The sequence below is a fragment of the Trichoderma evansii genome, assembly GCF_050947405.1.
Source record: "Trichoderma evansii strain SZMC 28006 chromosome Unknown GGI43scaffold_12, whole genome shotgun sequence".
Classification (NCBI taxonomy): domain Eukaryota; kingdom Fungi; phylum Ascomycota; class Sordariomycetes; order Hypocreales; family Hypocreaceae; genus Trichoderma; species Trichoderma evansii.
The window spans coordinates 874,430-888,697 of NW_028145194.1; the positions used below are offsets into that span (position 1 = coordinate 874,430).

Sequence of the window (14,268 nt, forward strand, 5' to 3'; positions counted from 1 at the left end):
TTCCCTCGCCAGGTTGCGAGGGGCCGGGAGAATAGAAAAGATAAGGCAAGGCAAGATCCGCAATACGGCACCATGTGAAGTGGAATCGTGGGCCTCGGCGAGAGCAACAGATCCCTTCACTGTCTGCGGAGACGTGAATTATCATCCAATCCAAAGGATCACACAAGCTGTCTGTCATCGACGAGCCGACAAATCCTGTGCTAGACGAACGTCTGCGAGCCCAACAATTCGCTCATCATCAAAAGTGACGGCCAGGGATAAGTATCCAATCGTATAAGCCCCCCGCATGCCACCAAAATGACCTCCCACATCTGCAGATTCTTCAGACATGTCCTTACGCCTTGCTAAACGCATTGCTTGTCGCAGTTTGACCACCCTGAAGATCTACAGCCGAATATGCAGTATATGATCTGCTAGTGCTACTCATTTATTCCTCTCAACACATTGCCGTTGCTCCTAGGCAAACAGATGTAAGCCAGAGTTCGAACGGTGACTGCGTTAGGAAGGTTTATAAAATAGTGCTGCGTATAAATTGCGGGTTTCCGACAAAATCTGTATGTGCCTCTACAGGGCAGCGTGGCCCGTTCATTGAGCATTGGGTCATCTCATCCGTGAGCTGCATACTTGTGGTGCTCAGAGGCCCAATAAAATCGCTGCATCGCTCGCGTATGTACGCTGCGTATCAGTCACAGTACCCGCATGCTGATTCGCCTCTCCATTCGCTGCCTGGACACTAATAAAATGGTCTTCGGAAGCAGCCATTCTCCCGGCCATAATATCCAGCCCAGCCTATATCTTTTCTTTAAGCTCTGGCGGAAGCCGGAGTGTGGTGTGTAACGGGAACTAATGCTTGTCAAGGATTAGCCGCACACCATGAAGACGCTATACTGCCTGACAGCTTAGCACCTATTGCCTTGGGTGTGCAGCAAGTGTCATACCGCGAGCCCCAAATGGCGTAGGAATACGATGTCTCACCTGAGCTAAAGAGAATGATTCCTCTGATTAGAGTGAGCAATATGAGCGCGTGCATTTCCTATGTATTGTTGGTGCTGTATTACCTTCTGGTAATGTATTCTCCAGGGCTACTTTTAAATATCTAGACAGGGGTGGTGGTGCGCTTGGCGCTTGTTTGGAATAGGCTAATAGATTGCTGCATCCAGCTACACAAAACATGCACAATGTGATCATCAAATCATACAATAATGCAAAACATTAACCAAGCCCAAAAATATCAAATTGGCCGTTGAAAAAGTTAATTAAAAAAGAGCAGATGCTATAAAATCTTTCAAATGACCAGTATTGACCAAAGGACAAATTACGCAAAGCGCTGTGCTTCGTGTAGGGTAGCATTAATATATACAAGTCTAAGCCGTTGCGCCCGCACCCAGTTTCTCTTTGGTGTGCTCCAGTACCGTCCTGAGAGCTTGGTCCAAGTCCTCCATCTGCAGATACTCATCTATCCAAGCAATCGTCTTCTTCTCCAATGCCGCTCTATTCGTAGTGGTTTCTAGGTATGATCCTAGTCGCAGCAAAACCGTTCCTAAGCTTCGGGGGAACTCTGCCGTGTATGGCGAGACTCCCAAAAGTGGCTGTCTGATATGGAGGTTGCAGGTAGAAGGATCGTTGGGGTAGTGCTCGTCAAGAGCATCCAGGACGTGCTGAGATACCCGCGATTGAACCGAGAGCTTACCAAATGAAACAAACATCATATAGAACTGCTCTCCGACCTCGGGCTTGAAGAATGGTTGCTTCCGTGATATATCGAAAATGGCCATAGGGATAGCACCGTTCATAGCGGGGTTTGACTGCAGCTCTTGCGTGGCCTTTTCGTCAATGACCTTTGCCTGTGTCTTCGATGGCTCCGGAAGAGACAAGTCATTATCTTCATCCTCTTCATCACTTCCGAGCAGGAGAAGCTCGTCGTCGTCATTTTCCGGGCGTGGGGCTGGCACCTTCTCGCCCTTCGCCTTCTTTCTCTCAATCTTGTCCAGCCACTTCATCTCGCACCTTGCATACTCGAGCCACAGGGTACAGTCCGAAGAGCAGAATCGGCAGCCTCTCATGAAGCAGCTTCTTGCAGCCGCCATATCGCCGTTGATTGCGAATCGATTCGCCGCCATCACCCACATCTCAGGATCCTTGGGTAGCATCCGAAGAGCCCTGGTCATGGTCTTGCGCCAGCGTTTTGCCGCCTTGACCTTGGCCATATACGTAAGATATTCACGCCATAGCGCGCTGCTCGCAGGATGTCTCCCAACGCCCCTGTCGTAGATTGACAACACACGAGCTTGGCCGGCGTGTGCAGAGTTGAGATTGCGTAGTTTCAGACGCTGGCAGCGCTTGGAGCGGAGAGACTCGACAGATTGCTCCCATTGGGCATAGGACGACCATTCTAAGGGGGTGCTCCCAGGAGAAAGCACTCTGTGTTCGAAATCGTTTCGCTTTTGGACAATTGATCGGATTTCGTCCTTGATCGCTGGTGTTAGCTAACCTTGCTGATGGAGACTTGCTGCTGCTCTCTCACCTTGGAAAAGATGGACTTTTCCTCCCACTCTCGCAGCTGGGGCACTGAACGCTCGAGGAAGAACCTCGCCTTATCCGCGACTCCAGCCATGTTGAAGATAGCCTCCCCCTTAGAGAAATTGAAGCTGTTGTTGCCTGTGTCCAAACGAAGACTGCGACGGATGTTCGCCGAAGTTTTTCACGAGGCTGCCAAAAATTTTAGTGGAGTCGTGCTTGAAACAAAAAGTTTAGCGCAATTTGGCGGGGCCTGCTCTTTTTCTGTCATCATAGTGGCTAGGATCCACCGAGTTGTACGGTGACTAGTCTGCTTTCGTTTATGCATCTCACTCAGCTGCAATCGTCCTACACCAGTCTAAAGCAACGCCGCGGCTGCGTATGCTCGTATATCGTATTGCAGGAATTAAAGCTCTCGATTACCTCCTGATTAACTTCTGATTAACTCTCGAGCAGCTCCTGAAGACAGAAGAAAACAAGATTTGGCCGAATCGTGTTAACCAGCGGCGTCGGCAGTGCTGACTTGCACGTGTAAGGCCGTTTATCGCGATACGGATGCTCATTGCTGAAAACGGACTAGTGGGCTGTACATTATTAAACGTTAGGTGAGAGTTAATTTTCGATTCAACCACAAAAAGCTCGCGCCGAGACGTGTTCTCACTATCCAATCCTTGTCATCCCCACACAGAGCAGGGCACAGGGGGGTAAGTCGCCTGTTGACACGATCGCGACAGGCCCTCGGCACGGGCGACTATAAATCCAATCTCTTATGATTTTTAATTCCCCTCATCCAACTCCACCAATCTTTATTCCCGGATGCTCCGGACGCTCTCTTGATCGCGACGTATCTTTCATTCTTTTGTCGCGATGGCGTCGAGATACAAGGACAAAGACGGCGGCATTGTCCTCAGCTTTAACGGACAGTGGGTTAGCTGGGCGCATACAGCTGTAGCTTATAGTAAGTCCGATCGCCGCGGAATTGAAGCTGTGGACGGGCTGGAAAGCCCAGATTTGCGCAGTCAGAAGCTGATTTTTCATTCGAAAAACTCGCGCAGCTGCATTCATCAGCGCATTAATAGTCGGTGTTTCGTTGCATTACCATAAGATCGTACAAAATGAATTCTATGGATACCCCGATGAGTGGTTCCCGTCTGTCTCTGCGACGATCGGCGATCGATATCCGGAGCGCTCATTCTTTATGATTTTCATCGCCATCACATCAGGTAGAAGCGACCTTGTAGCGCCATGACTTGAGGGGAAGCTGACTTTTCAATTCTTTTGATCCGCATAGGGCCTCGTTTTGCGCTCGTTGGCCTGTGGTACATTTTAACTCGTAGGCCCAATTCGAAGCTCCCGGGTTTCGTCGCATCCATGGGCTTGTTGCGAACGTTGACTTGTGGTGGCTGGACGTACATTACATCTACCGACGACCACGATTGGCACGATATTCTCATGATTTCCTACATCGTCTGCACTCTACCGTGGACTACTGGCTGCATAGCTCTTAGCCCGCCGAATCCCTCTGCAATCCGTTGGCGCAAGCGCCTAGCGGGTCTTTTCTTTGGCACTCTGGTGCCATTGATCTATTTTTTCATCCAACACAAGGTGCACCGCGTAGCTGGAGGTATATGGCCCCCCTCAGCCTTGAATGAATGGATGACGAACTGGAGCTAATCATAAATCAGCGTATACCACCTACGCCTTTTTCGAGTGGGCACTGATTCTCTTCGATGTGGCCTTCGACGCTGTTACAGCCCTCGATTTTAATACATTTGAGATTTTGGTGAAGGATGCTAAAGGGACGAGCAAGGGGTACGTGCAATGGCTCCCCAAATAGAATGTTTCTCTTTTTATGCGAAATTTTGTTCAATATATCTATTCTACAAGAAAAACCTCTAATAAGCTCCTCTTTGGCAGTGAAAACTACTCCTCGGTCCCCTCTGCAGTCCTGGAGAAAGAGTAAGTTTTTCCGTGCGTTGAGAGACAAATTCCGCATTTGCTTACGAGAGACTCCATCTAGAAAGGAGCAGATTACAGGTGGCTTTTTCTCTATCCGATTTACTACTGCGGATGCTCTCGATACCGCTGCCAGCGTTTACCATGGGGTCAGTTACTTTCATCCACACTCTTATATAGTGGAACTAACGTCTTGGCAGTTTGTCTTTTGGTCAATGCTTACTAGTCTTGGCCTCGTGGTGTGGTGTAAGATTCCAATCTCTCCCCCCTTTTTTTTATACCTTGGCCCCCCTGTCCTGACATGCATTAGACTTCCCGCTTTGGCATATGGGCATTTCTGGCTTCGAAGCCTTTGTTATGGTGACTGTCGCGCCATCGCTATTGGGAGTTGGGCTCATTCGATCTTTTGTCGTGAACAATCTGCGGCTGATTCATTTTTTGTCGCTATCTGGAGTTGCCGCGTACCTTATTCTTGACCCAGTACTTCGACTGTGTGCTGTTGGACTTGGTGTCGGACTCTCATGTCTGGGATGGGCTAGCTCTCTGCACGCAGACTCAGTCCACAATGTTCGGCTCGAGAGCAAGCTGCTTGGATGGATGATTGGTTTGATTCTATCAGCTACCTTGAAGTTTGCGTGGACTACGAATAACCCCATCTGGCCTGTCATGCATGCTGAAAATGGCGGATGGAACGGTACCGGACTTGTTTTGGGTGTTCTCGCTGCTCTCAGGTTCACAAGGAAGGGCCCGCTCACCGGTTCTCTCGCGGAGGAGCCAAAGCAACAAGGCTCCAATCTCCTTGCTGCTCTCGGTATCGGCGGCCTGTTCTTTGGCCTGCATTCGCTGCTGTCCGATACGAGTACAATGATTCTCTGGGTATGGGAGGGTTTCCCAATCCGCGGCCCGTACTTCTCTACGCACGGCTGGTTTACTGTCGCTGCTATGTCTGCCGGCATTTTCTTGGGCATCAATAGACCCGGCCTCGCAGGAAGCTGGCCCCAATACGCAGTGGGATTCATCAGCGCTATGATCCTGACGTTTTTCAGCCACTGGTTCGGCTACTATGGCGGCCTCGGTCTGGCAGTATACCTCATGGCAGTCTCTGTCCCGCTGATTTCTAATGCCGCCAAGAAGAACCCAGCGGTGACATTTGGTTTGGGCTTCTTGTTTTACAACTTCCTGGTATTGTTCCACGTGTGGGTTGTTGCTTACGCATTCGTGCCTGGAGGTCCGCTCGTTCGAGAGCGTACTGACTGGGTGATGCTTACCACAATGTTCCTGATTGGTGCTGGCGTGTATGATTTCAACACATCACAACCGCGCTACCAACCTGCTCGCCGCTCATCCCCCTCGCAGCACAAGAAGTATTTTGGACTGTCAGCCATCATCGTCAACGTCCTGTTTATGTGTGCAGCCTTTAGACGGTTCCCCACCAATGATTATAAGCCATACCATGCTGAAGATCGTGTCCTCACGGCAGGTATTTGGACAATCCACTTTTCCCTGGACAATGATATGTGGTCTTCTGAATACCGCATGCGTGACTTGATCAAGGAGATGGAGGTGGATGTCATTGGTCTCCTGGAATCAGATCTTCAACGTATCATTATGGGCAACCGAGACACGACTCAGTTCCTCGCTGAAGACTTGGGCATGTATGTTGACTACGGTCCCGGCCCCAACAAGCACACTTGGGGTGCTGCTCTTTTATCCAAGTTCCCCATTGTGGAATCCAAGCATCATCTCTTACCCAGCCCCGTTGGTGAGCTGGCACCAGCAATCCACGCTACATTGGATGTCTACGGCCAGCTTGTTGATGTGTTCGTTTTCCACTCTGGTCAGGAGGAAGATCCCGAAGATCGACGTCTTCAGTCTGAGTATCTTGCGAACCTCATGGGTTCCACGGACCGGCCAGCATTCCTACTTAGTTACCTAGTGACAGAACCACTTGAGGGCAACTACAACACCTATGTCAGCGAAACCTCGGGCATGCATGATGTCGATCCAACCGACTGGGACCGATGGTGCGAATATATCTTGTTCAAGAACATCAAGCGAGTTGGTTATGCACGCGTTAGCCGAAGTACGATTACCGACACAGAGCTTCAAACTGCGAAATTTGTCATTCCACGGTCAGACGCTGAGATTCAAGAGCTAGCAGCCCAGTCTGCTGAGGATCGAGATCACCGCGTAGAGGAAGGGGATGTTCCTGAAGGATGGCGCTATCCTGCCATGTTCAGAGGAGATGGAGTAAGAGATCATCGATACCACGTCTTTGACGAACCACGTTACTTCAACTAATTCGGTGCCGGCGGGGAATTTTATACTTGTCTGGACGGAGTTATTTGGCGGTTGTACGGCGGCTGTCTTGGGCTTTCTTTTTGTGTTCTCCTTCTCGCTGGAAAGAGCGGAGGAGAAAGGGGAAAATGGATTTTGATACGGAAAATGGCTGTAACTGATTAATGATATCAGGGGACATAATTTTGTCATATAACCTGTGTAGTTGTAGAAATAATTGTGAATTTTGAAACATGAATACCACTCCGTTTATGCAGTGAGGATAGGCAGAGAAGTGAGATCACGCGATTTTCAGCTCCTATATTCCGTACTTCGTAAGGATTTGTTGTATAATACTGGTCAACTCGCCTGCAAGCAATCCTGCAATGCTACTTTCTCGTTTAGGTGAGTAGATGGACACAGCCAATAGCTGGGCGATGAGACATTGGATCAGGTTCCTGGCGCACGTTTCGCCTCCCCCCCGCTGTATCTCTCCGGCATATCCTTGCGGTGCACGGCGGGCTCAGCCAGCCTATTACGACATGCTCATAGCAAATCAGTTATACGACGAGTAAGCTTGTCCCGCGCAGGTCTCACTCCACGACACCGCAAAGCTCCACTCAAGCCCGGACCGATAAAGTGGAGAGTGGAGATATTGAGCCTCGCATCTTGGATACCGGCGGCACGACTCGGCTCCGCTTTATGCAAATACGCAGTACAGAAATCGCAGAAACTGGATATCGAGGAGCGGAAAGGGGGCGGAATTTATTCCAAGGCGCGGCTTCAATCGCTTCATTGCCTGTCTGGATACTAACCTTGTGATTGTCCTGATTATGCAAATGCTAAGACGGGGAATTACAGAGGAGACGATAGAGGAGAAGCGAGGGGCAGCATTTCTAATGTTTATTTTTTCTTTTTCCGCTAGAACAATACGGTTTACCGTGCAATAGGCGGAAGTGACGGTGTGTTATGCTCATGCTTGTTTCTGACGTGGAAGCATGTATAGCCAAGGTTTAATGTCTGACTAAACCCTTTCAAAATCCTATTCCAGTAGATACGTGATGATCAAGCCAAAGACAAAAAAAAAATTAAAACTCATGACCTCAAAGTGGCGACTTGGTTGGCAGTTGGTTGGAGAAGCCGGGCTTTGAATCAGATGGTGAAGTAAGTGGAACCTCGGTTTCGGTCGTCTTACTTACTCGCTCCAAGTCCAGAAACAGAAAAAGAAAAAATAATCCCAGATCTGAGATGGCTCTCCAAATCCCCAAAGCTGCCCCTCCACAATTACTCGTAATGCCGGCCTCCTCACTCGCCGCAAAGCTCCCTTATCTCGTCTTGGCGCTTACTTTTGTGCTTGCTGTTTGCGTATGTACATAGCTTCGTTCACGTCTCCCCCGCACAGCACACCGGACGCCCGGGGGTCGCGTCAGACGCTTAAAGCGTTTCCCCGCCGAAGCTAAGCGGTAGTAGGGCTGATTCGAGCCATCATATGTCATCAACTTTGCCAGCAAAAAGCTGCATCCGGGGCATGTTGGACGAGGCAATCGATAAGCCTATGCGCTGTGTGTGCCGTGGAAAGCCGATGATCCAATGTCGACGAGCTTTGGATAATGCTGGGAGACTGGGGTATAGCTGTTTTATAATATTTAATTTTTTATGATTGCGGGCTAGTCGGAGGGATACAAGAAGCTTTTTTTTGTGGAATATGGGGGTTGTTGCTTGCGGGAGGCTTTGAATAAAGTGTGTTTCTTTTCCCTCCCTCCCCCTTCTTTCTTCTCTGTCTTCTTTCAATTGTTTTTTTCTTTCTTGGTAGAGTTCTCTATTCTTTGGATGGTTTGAGCTCTGCAAAGATGTTGCAATCATCATTTAGCCTACAGCATGCACTTGCATGGCTAGGGATCCTGCTTGGCGGCGGTGTCTTCTATGTAAGTTCTTTAATGCAGCAGATGTGAAGATGTGCGACGTGGAGCTCTACGCGATGCAGAATTGCGAAATAAGAAGCTCTGGGAACTTTGAAAGTCCGGCGATGCTAACATGGGAAAACCAAGGTCTTTGCTATTATCACCTACCGCATTTTCTTCCACCCTCTTGCAAAATACCCGGGCCCTCTTATCGCCAAGGTCACAGATGCCTACCAGCTCTACTACGCTTGGAGGGGTGATCGCCACCTTCAGTTCTACCGCCTCCACCAGAAATATGGTAAGATATATCCTATTCAATGAATATAGAATGGCATGGGGGAGAATCGCATCTAACATGCCTGTTTCGCATAGGCAAAATCATTCGCTTTGGTCCCAACTCCCTCTCATTCAGCACCAGCCAGTCTCTGCAGGACATTTACGGCTTCAAGACCAACGTCCGCAAGTCCGAGTTCTACGATTCTTTTGCCCACCCTGTCCACAACACTCACAACACTCGTGACAAGGGCGTTCACGCCCGCAAGCGCCGCGTGCTCTCCCACGCCTTCTCTGAGAGTGCCATGAAGGATATGCAGCGATTCATTCTCAACAATGTGCGTCTGTTCTGTGAGGCGCTTGGCGTCGAGGATGGCGGAGCCGACTCCAAGGGTTGGACTCAGCCGCGACAGATGAACGACTGGTGCAACTACCTCGCCATTGATGTTCTTGGTGATCTGTGCTATGGTAAATCATTCCGCATGCTGGAAAGCGCGGATAATCGCTTTGCCCTGGATTTGGTTGAGGCCGCTACCACCAGACACCTTGTTGTAAGTCATCATAAATTCACTGCGTGAAACTAGAAGACATCATATGTTAATTATGAGAAAAGTGCGGCACTATGCCCATCGTCAACAGCCTCAAACTCGACAAGTACATGTTCCCTGCTCTGGCCGCCGGACGTGCTCGCTTTATGGCATACAGCAAGGCCCAACTGACGGAGCGAACCAAGCTTGGTGAGGATGCGGACCGTCGCGACTTCTTCTGGTACCTCCTTAAGGCTCGTGATCCCGAAACTGGCGAAGGCTTTACTACTCCTGAACTCTGGGCTGAATCCAACTTGCTGTAAGTTTTTCTCCAGATATATACCATATGGGTTTTTATGAAGCCAATGCTGATATGAAAAATAGCATCATCGCTGGATCTGATACAACCTCTACTGCTATGGCCGCTACCCTGTTCTACCTTACCCGCAATCCTGCGGCTATGAAGAAGGTTACTGAGGAAATCCGAGGCAAGTTCAACGATGTCGAGGAGATCGTCCAGGGCCCTGCTCTTTCATCCTGCACCTACCTCAAGGCTTGTATCGACGAGGCCATGCGTATGTCCCCCTCTGTTGGCGGTATTCCTCCTCGTGAGGTCATGGCCGGCGGTGCTACCATTGATGGCGAGGTGCTCCCCGAAGGAACCGTCGTCGGAACCGCTCACTACAACATCCACCATAACGAGACCTACTATCCCCAATCATTCACTTATGCCCCCGAGCGCTGGGTTGCTGGCGACATGAACCCCATCACCGGAAAGCCAACTACCAAGGAGGAGGTCGAGAGGGCTCACAGCGCTTTCGTCGCCTGGAGTCTTGGACCCCGTGGATGCATTGGCAAGGCTATGGCTTACGTTGAAATGACCCTGTCTCTTGGCCGAGCCATCTACCTGTATGATATGCGACGAGCAGTCGGTGTTAAGGATATCTCTGAGGGTCACCCAGACCTGGAGTTTGGACGACACCGTGTAAATGAGTTCCAGTTGAGAGACATTTTCACCAGCGGCAAGTGCGGACCTCTTGTTGAGTTCCGACGTGCCCAGAGGGATTAAATCTTGACATATGGTTAATTTATATTATGACGTTGGATGAGTTATGACCAACTTTTTTGGAGATGCCATGTATTGGCAAAGGAGACTGAAATTGCGGGGAGGGAAGAAGTGCGAAACTGCATATACAAAGTATGGAGCTGGGAACGCTCATACAAAGAAGTAAAAAACCAAAAGAGACAGAAAAAAAAAAACCAATAAAATCTTTATTAAATCAAACCAATATTTATAAATGTTATGCAAAATGAATAAGAACTAACTCTTTTATGCTACGTAAAATTTCATGAATTTCCAGGATTAGTATACTGTATATCACTGCCTGTCTTACTGCCTGGAGCAAAGGGACGCCATAGTGGACGATTGCGCTGTGATTGGCCAGTACCTTTATTCTAGGCGCTGAAAGGCCGCTAAATCGCCCAAGGCTGCACAAGGCTGCCTATCTTAGCACCTGCTTCTATTTATCTCTATTCGCCGGGCTTCAACTACTTCAACGCATTATTTTTTCCCCTCCTCTTTTCTCGCGACACCGCCGTGACCTGGCGCTGAAAAGACGGCCTTTCGCGATGGCATAGCCGCTGCGAATATTATATAAATATTATCCCACGCCGACGGCCCACCATGGCGCTATGCAGATTCTTCCAGCAGGGCTACTGCAAGTTCGGCAGTACGTGAACTTCCAACCGGTGGCTCTATCCAGCTTGACTGAGGGCGGGACGACGCATTTTTTGCCCGACTTATCAATTCTGAAAAGAGATCGTTTTTACAGTTTATGGATTGATGCTAATTGTAATCAACTTTAGATAGCTGCCGCTATGAACACGCAAATGCTGGCGGTAACCGCAACCAGCCCTCCTCCAACCGCTTCGGAACTCTGGGAGGAAACAATACAAGCGGAAGCGATGCCGCGCTAGGTATGGTAAACGAGGCCAATTCATTCGAATATAGCTGACTCTTAGGAAAATATACAGCAAAATACAACATCTCGCCCGATGTCATTGAGAAAGACTTGACGACCGAAGTGCCACAATGGATCCTTTCGGCCTATGCCCCGGGACGAGACGCTCCAGACCAGCTCTTTGGAGGATACCCTCGTGAACAGAGTTTTGAAGAACTCAGGCTCCATTACATTATAGGCAAAGCATCGGGGAATGAGCAGCAAGCTGTAAGTAATTCCAATTCTGCTGTGTTCACTTACATCGTATAGTCATGGTGCAATCGAGTATACTGACCCAAGGCACGCAGTTGAACGAAGCGCAACAACTATGGCAAAATGCAAAGCAGCAGATGGACAACGCGGCGCGAAATCCGAGCGAGGCGGCACAATTCATCGTTGGAGGAGAAAACCGACATCCGAATAGACATGATATATGCAGGGAAGGAACAACAGGTGCACCGTTTGGGGAATTTCTAGTGGGAAAGAGACCGAACCCTGCGAACGCATTTGGGGGAAACACTTCAATGACAACGACCACAAGTGCTTTTGGACAGCCGTCTGCTCTGGGACAGGCGTCTAACCCGTTCGGCCAACCCTCACAACGTACATTCGGCCAGCCATCTCAGCCCACATCAGGATTCGGACAACCGACACAAGCAACTTCGGCCTTTAGTCAACCATCCCAGCCAACATCAGGCTTTGGCCAGCCGTCTATGCTTGGGGCCAAGCCTAGTCCGTTTGGTGCCCCAGCATTTGGTCAACCATCTCAGCCTACTCAGAGCAGTCCATTTGGCCAGCCACAGCAGACTCAAGGAAGTGCCTTTGGCCAACCCACGCAACTTGGCCAGAAGCCGAACCCATTCGGGTCTTCAACGAGTGCAGCCCCGAGTGCTTTTGCCTCAGCAGGCAACAACGCTGCGCCAGCTGCCAACCCCTTTGGCGGCTCAAGTATTAGTCAAGGCGGCACTACATCAAGTCCCTTTGGATCAACCACCACGAATCAGCCTAACAACGCCCCTAACCCCTTTGGCCAGCCGACAACTTCAACTGGGTTTGGCCAACAGACAACTTCAACTGCTTTTGGACAACCATCTGCTCCTGCTGCCAACCCGTTCGGAGCCGCAACACAAGGGCCATCATCAAATGCTGCCAATCCGTTTGGTCAACCGACTTCCCAGCAGCAACAGTCTCCATTTGGGGCACCGACGAACCAGAATTCTGGAACGAGCTTTGGACAAAACAATACAAATTCATTTGGACAGCAACAACCTAGTGCAAATCCGTTCGGACAGGCTCAGACAAATGGTGCTCCTTCTCAACCCAATCCTTTTGGGTCAAATCAGCAGCCCCAAGCAGCCGCAGGTGGCAATAATCCTTACCCCCCGACTAGCTCAAGACAACATCCGCCAGTTGAAAACTACAGTTCAAAGTCAATGGATGGACGGCTTACTCAATTCAAAGGCAAGCCTGTGACTTATAAAGATGGACAACCTGGTATCCAGGAATTCAACGGGCCCTGGACGCGGATCTGGTTTCCCAACGGCCCTCCGGGATATAATAGGGATACTGAACTGTCTCTGGAAGAATACAGCGACGCAACAAAGATGCAGTGGAATAAATTTGCGCAAACAGGAACATTTGCGGATGGGCTAATACCAGAGCTACCACCACCACGAGTATGCACACGTTGGGATTTTTAACCAGGTTGAATAGAAGGACATACCCAACACTGCTGGGGCTTAAATGGATATGAAAGGGGATATAATCAAACAGATCAATATGGCGTTTATCGATATGGTTTTGTGTTCTATATATAAGGCAGATATTCCAGGGCGTTTAACCGGCTTCACCACTACCACGACTATATAGTCTTTACAGATTTAAGTTTGCGATTTTAGTTTGCGATTTTAGTTTGAGAATATGAGTACTACGAAGAGACGGATTATACATGTCACATGAGAGAGAAACATTCACCATTATTGTAAATAAGGGAGCAAAAATGTTATGTCGTAAACCAGTTTATTGTGAGAAGCCTATCGGAATCGAGAGAGGTTTTAATTTCCCTCGACGTCAAGGTATCGGTCACTCCAACGTCTTTACGATATTGGAAGTTCGCTTAAGCAGCGATGGTGACCTCAACCTCGACACCAGCGTCGATGTTGACAATGATCTGCTTGACGACCTCGGTGGGGGCGTGGAGGCTGCAGGAGACGATAGGTTAGCGACAAAGAGCCTTTTGCAATACCAATGGATCCAGGAAAGAGGAAGCAGGAGACATACTCAATGAGACGCTTGTGGATGCGCATCTCGAAGCGGTCCCAGGTCTTGGAACCCTCACCGCAAGGGGTCTTGCGAGGAGTGACGGTCAGACGCTTGGTAGGCAGACGGACGGGACCCTTGGCACGGAGGTCCTTGTTCTTAGCACGGTCGATGATCTCAGTGCAGACCTTCTCGAGGACCTGGACCTTGCGGGAAGAGAGGGTGATGCGGATCTTGTGGCTCTTCTGTAGCAATTGAACAATGGAGGTTAGCTTCTGGGTGACCTTCTCGAGATGCGATCATGGCAGGCAGCGTCGCAATGGATCTGGATAGAGACTAACAGCCGGCTCCTGGACATCCTTCTCGTTCTTCTGGTAAGACATTTTGACGGCTTCACGACTCGAACGGATCGTTTAAAATGGGTTGAATAGGTGCGACCTGCGTTGCGGCAAAGTGATGAAGCTGTTGGTTGTTGATGCTGATGTAAAAAAAAAAGGACCAATATCGCGGAACTTTTCATTTTTGGTGGGGTCGCAAATTCGCCCAGCTAGGGCTTTC

At 49.5% G+C, this 14,268-nt stretch overlaps 5 protein-coding genes across 5 annotated transcripts; 3 read left to right on the forward strand and 2 right to left on the reverse strand.

Moving 5' to 3' along the window:
• Positions 1-1,212: 1,212 nt before the first annotated feature.
• On the reverse strand, positions 1,213-2,716 carry GGI43DRAFT_407574 (snoRNA-binding rRNA-processing protein UTP6). The gene is made up of 2 exons (XM_083206245.1): positions 2,525-2,716; positions 1,213-2,468 (listed from the first exon to the last, which is right to left on the reverse strand). Exons 1-2 carry the CDS (start codon positions 2,612-2,614, stop codon positions 1,365-1,367), a joined length of 1,194 nt encoding a protein of 397 aa, XP_083059956.1. The 5' UTR covers positions 2,615-2,716; the 3' UTR covers positions 1,213-1,364.
• A 479-nt stretch (positions 2,717-3,195) lies between these two features.
• GGI43DRAFT_407576 (Frag1/DRAM/Sfk1 family-domain-containing protein) lies at positions 3,196-7,009 on the forward strand. The gene is made up of 8 exons (XM_083206246.1): positions 3,196-3,475; positions 3,573-3,740; positions 3,809-4,141; positions 4,203-4,329; positions 4,435-4,476; positions 4,538-4,622; positions 4,674-4,719; positions 4,784-7,009. The coding sequence occupies exons 1-8, from the start codon at positions 3,385-3,387 to the stop codon at positions 6,772-6,774; spliced, it is 2,883 nt and encodes a 960-aa protein (XP_083059957.1). The 5' UTR covers positions 3,196-3,384; the 3' UTR covers positions 6,775-7,009.
• A 1,496-nt stretch (positions 7,010-8,505) lies between these two features.
• On the forward strand, positions 8,506-10,796 carry GGI43DRAFT_76399 (cytochrome P450). The gene is made up of 5 exons (XM_083210260.1): positions 8,506-8,675; positions 8,799-8,949; positions 9,024-9,475; positions 9,538-9,770; positions 9,836-10,796. The coding sequence occupies exons 1-5, from the start codon at positions 8,601-8,603 to the stop codon at positions 10,518-10,520; spliced, it is 1,596 nt and encodes a 531-aa protein (XP_083059958.1). The 5' UTR covers positions 8,506-8,600; the 3' UTR covers positions 10,521-10,796.
• Positions 10,797-10,973: 177 nt separating this feature from the next.
• On the forward strand, positions 10,974-13,534 carry GGI43DRAFT_407582 (uncharacterized protein). Its single transcript, XM_083206247.1, has 4 exons — positions 10,974-11,181; positions 11,318-11,428; positions 11,486-11,679; positions 11,760-13,534. Exons 1-4 carry the CDS (start codon positions 11,136-11,138, stop codon positions 13,149-13,151), a joined length of 1,743 nt encoding a protein of 580 aa, XP_083059959.1. The 5' UTR covers positions 10,974-11,135; the 3' UTR covers positions 13,152-13,534.
• Positions 13,454-14,197, reverse strand: GGI43DRAFT_407585 (40S ribosomal protein uS10). Its single transcript, XM_083206248.1, has 3 exons — positions 14,052-14,197; positions 13,732-13,955; positions 13,454-13,652 (listed from the first exon to the last, which is right to left on the reverse strand). The coding sequence occupies exons 1-3, from the start codon at positions 14,091-14,093 to the stop codon at positions 13,568-13,570; spliced, it is 351 nt and encodes a 116-aa protein (XP_083059960.1). The 5' UTR covers positions 14,094-14,197; the 3' UTR covers positions 13,454-13,567.
• Positions 14,198-14,268: the final 71 nt, after the last annotated feature.

Bases quoted from the DNA above. Each gene is read 5' to 3' on its own strand.
- GGI43DRAFT_407585 (XM_083206248.1), bottom strand. From the start codon at position 14,093: ATGTCTTACCAGAAGAACGAGAAGGATGTCCAGGAGCCGGCT. The intron at 13,956-14,051 runs GTTAGTCTCTAT...CAATTGCTACAG, and splicing joins AGGATGTCCAGGAGCCGGCT to AAGAGCCACAAGATCCGCAT. The intron at 13,653-13,731 runs GTATGTCTCCTG...CGTCTCCTGCAG, and splicing joins ATCCACAAGCGTCTCATTGA to CCTCCACGCCCCCACCGAGG.
- GGI43DRAFT_407574 (XM_083206245.1), bottom strand. From the start codon at position 2,614: ATGGCTGGAGTCGCGGATAAGGCGAGGTTCTTCCTCGAGCGTTCAGTG. The intron at 2,469-2,524 runs GTGAGAGAGCAG...CCAGCGATCAAG, and splicing joins AAAAGTCCATCTTTTCCAAG to GACGAAATCCGATCAATTGT.
- GGI43DRAFT_407582 (XM_083206247.1), top strand. From the start codon at position 11,136: ATGGCGCTATGCAGATTCTTCCAGCAGGGCTACTGCAAGTTCGGCA. The intron at 11,429-11,485 runs GTATGGTAAACG...GAAAATATACAG, and splicing joins CGGAAGCGATGCCGCGCTAG to CAAAATACAACATCTCGCCC. The intron at 11,680-11,759 runs GTAAGTAATTCC...CAAGGCACGCAG, and splicing joins CGGGGAATGAGCAGCAAGCT to TTGAACGAAGCGCAACAACT.
- GGI43DRAFT_407576 (XM_083206246.1), top strand. From the start codon at position 3,385: ATGGCGTCGAGATACAAGGACAAAGACGGCGGCATTGTCCTCAGCTTT. The intron at 4,477-4,537 runs GTAAGTTTTTCC...GACTCCATCTAG, and splicing joins TCTGCAGTCCTGGAGAAAGA to AAAGGAGCAGATTACAGGTG. The intron at 4,720-4,783 runs GTAAGATTCCAA...GACATGCATTAG, and splicing joins TCTTGGCCTCGTGGTGTGGT to ACTTCCCGCTTTGGCATATG.
- GGI43DRAFT_76399 (XM_083210260.1), top strand. From the start codon at position 8,601: ATGTTGCAATCATCATTTAGCCTACAGCATGCACTTGCATGGCTAGGG. The intron at 8,676-8,798 runs GTAAGTTCTTTA...GGGAAAACCAAG, and splicing joins TTGGCGGCGGTGTCTTCTAT to GTCTTTGCTATTATCACCTA. The intron at 8,950-9,023 runs GTAAGATATATC...TGTTTCGCATAG, and splicing joins CCGCCTCCACCAGAAATATG to GCAAAATCATTCGCTTTGGT.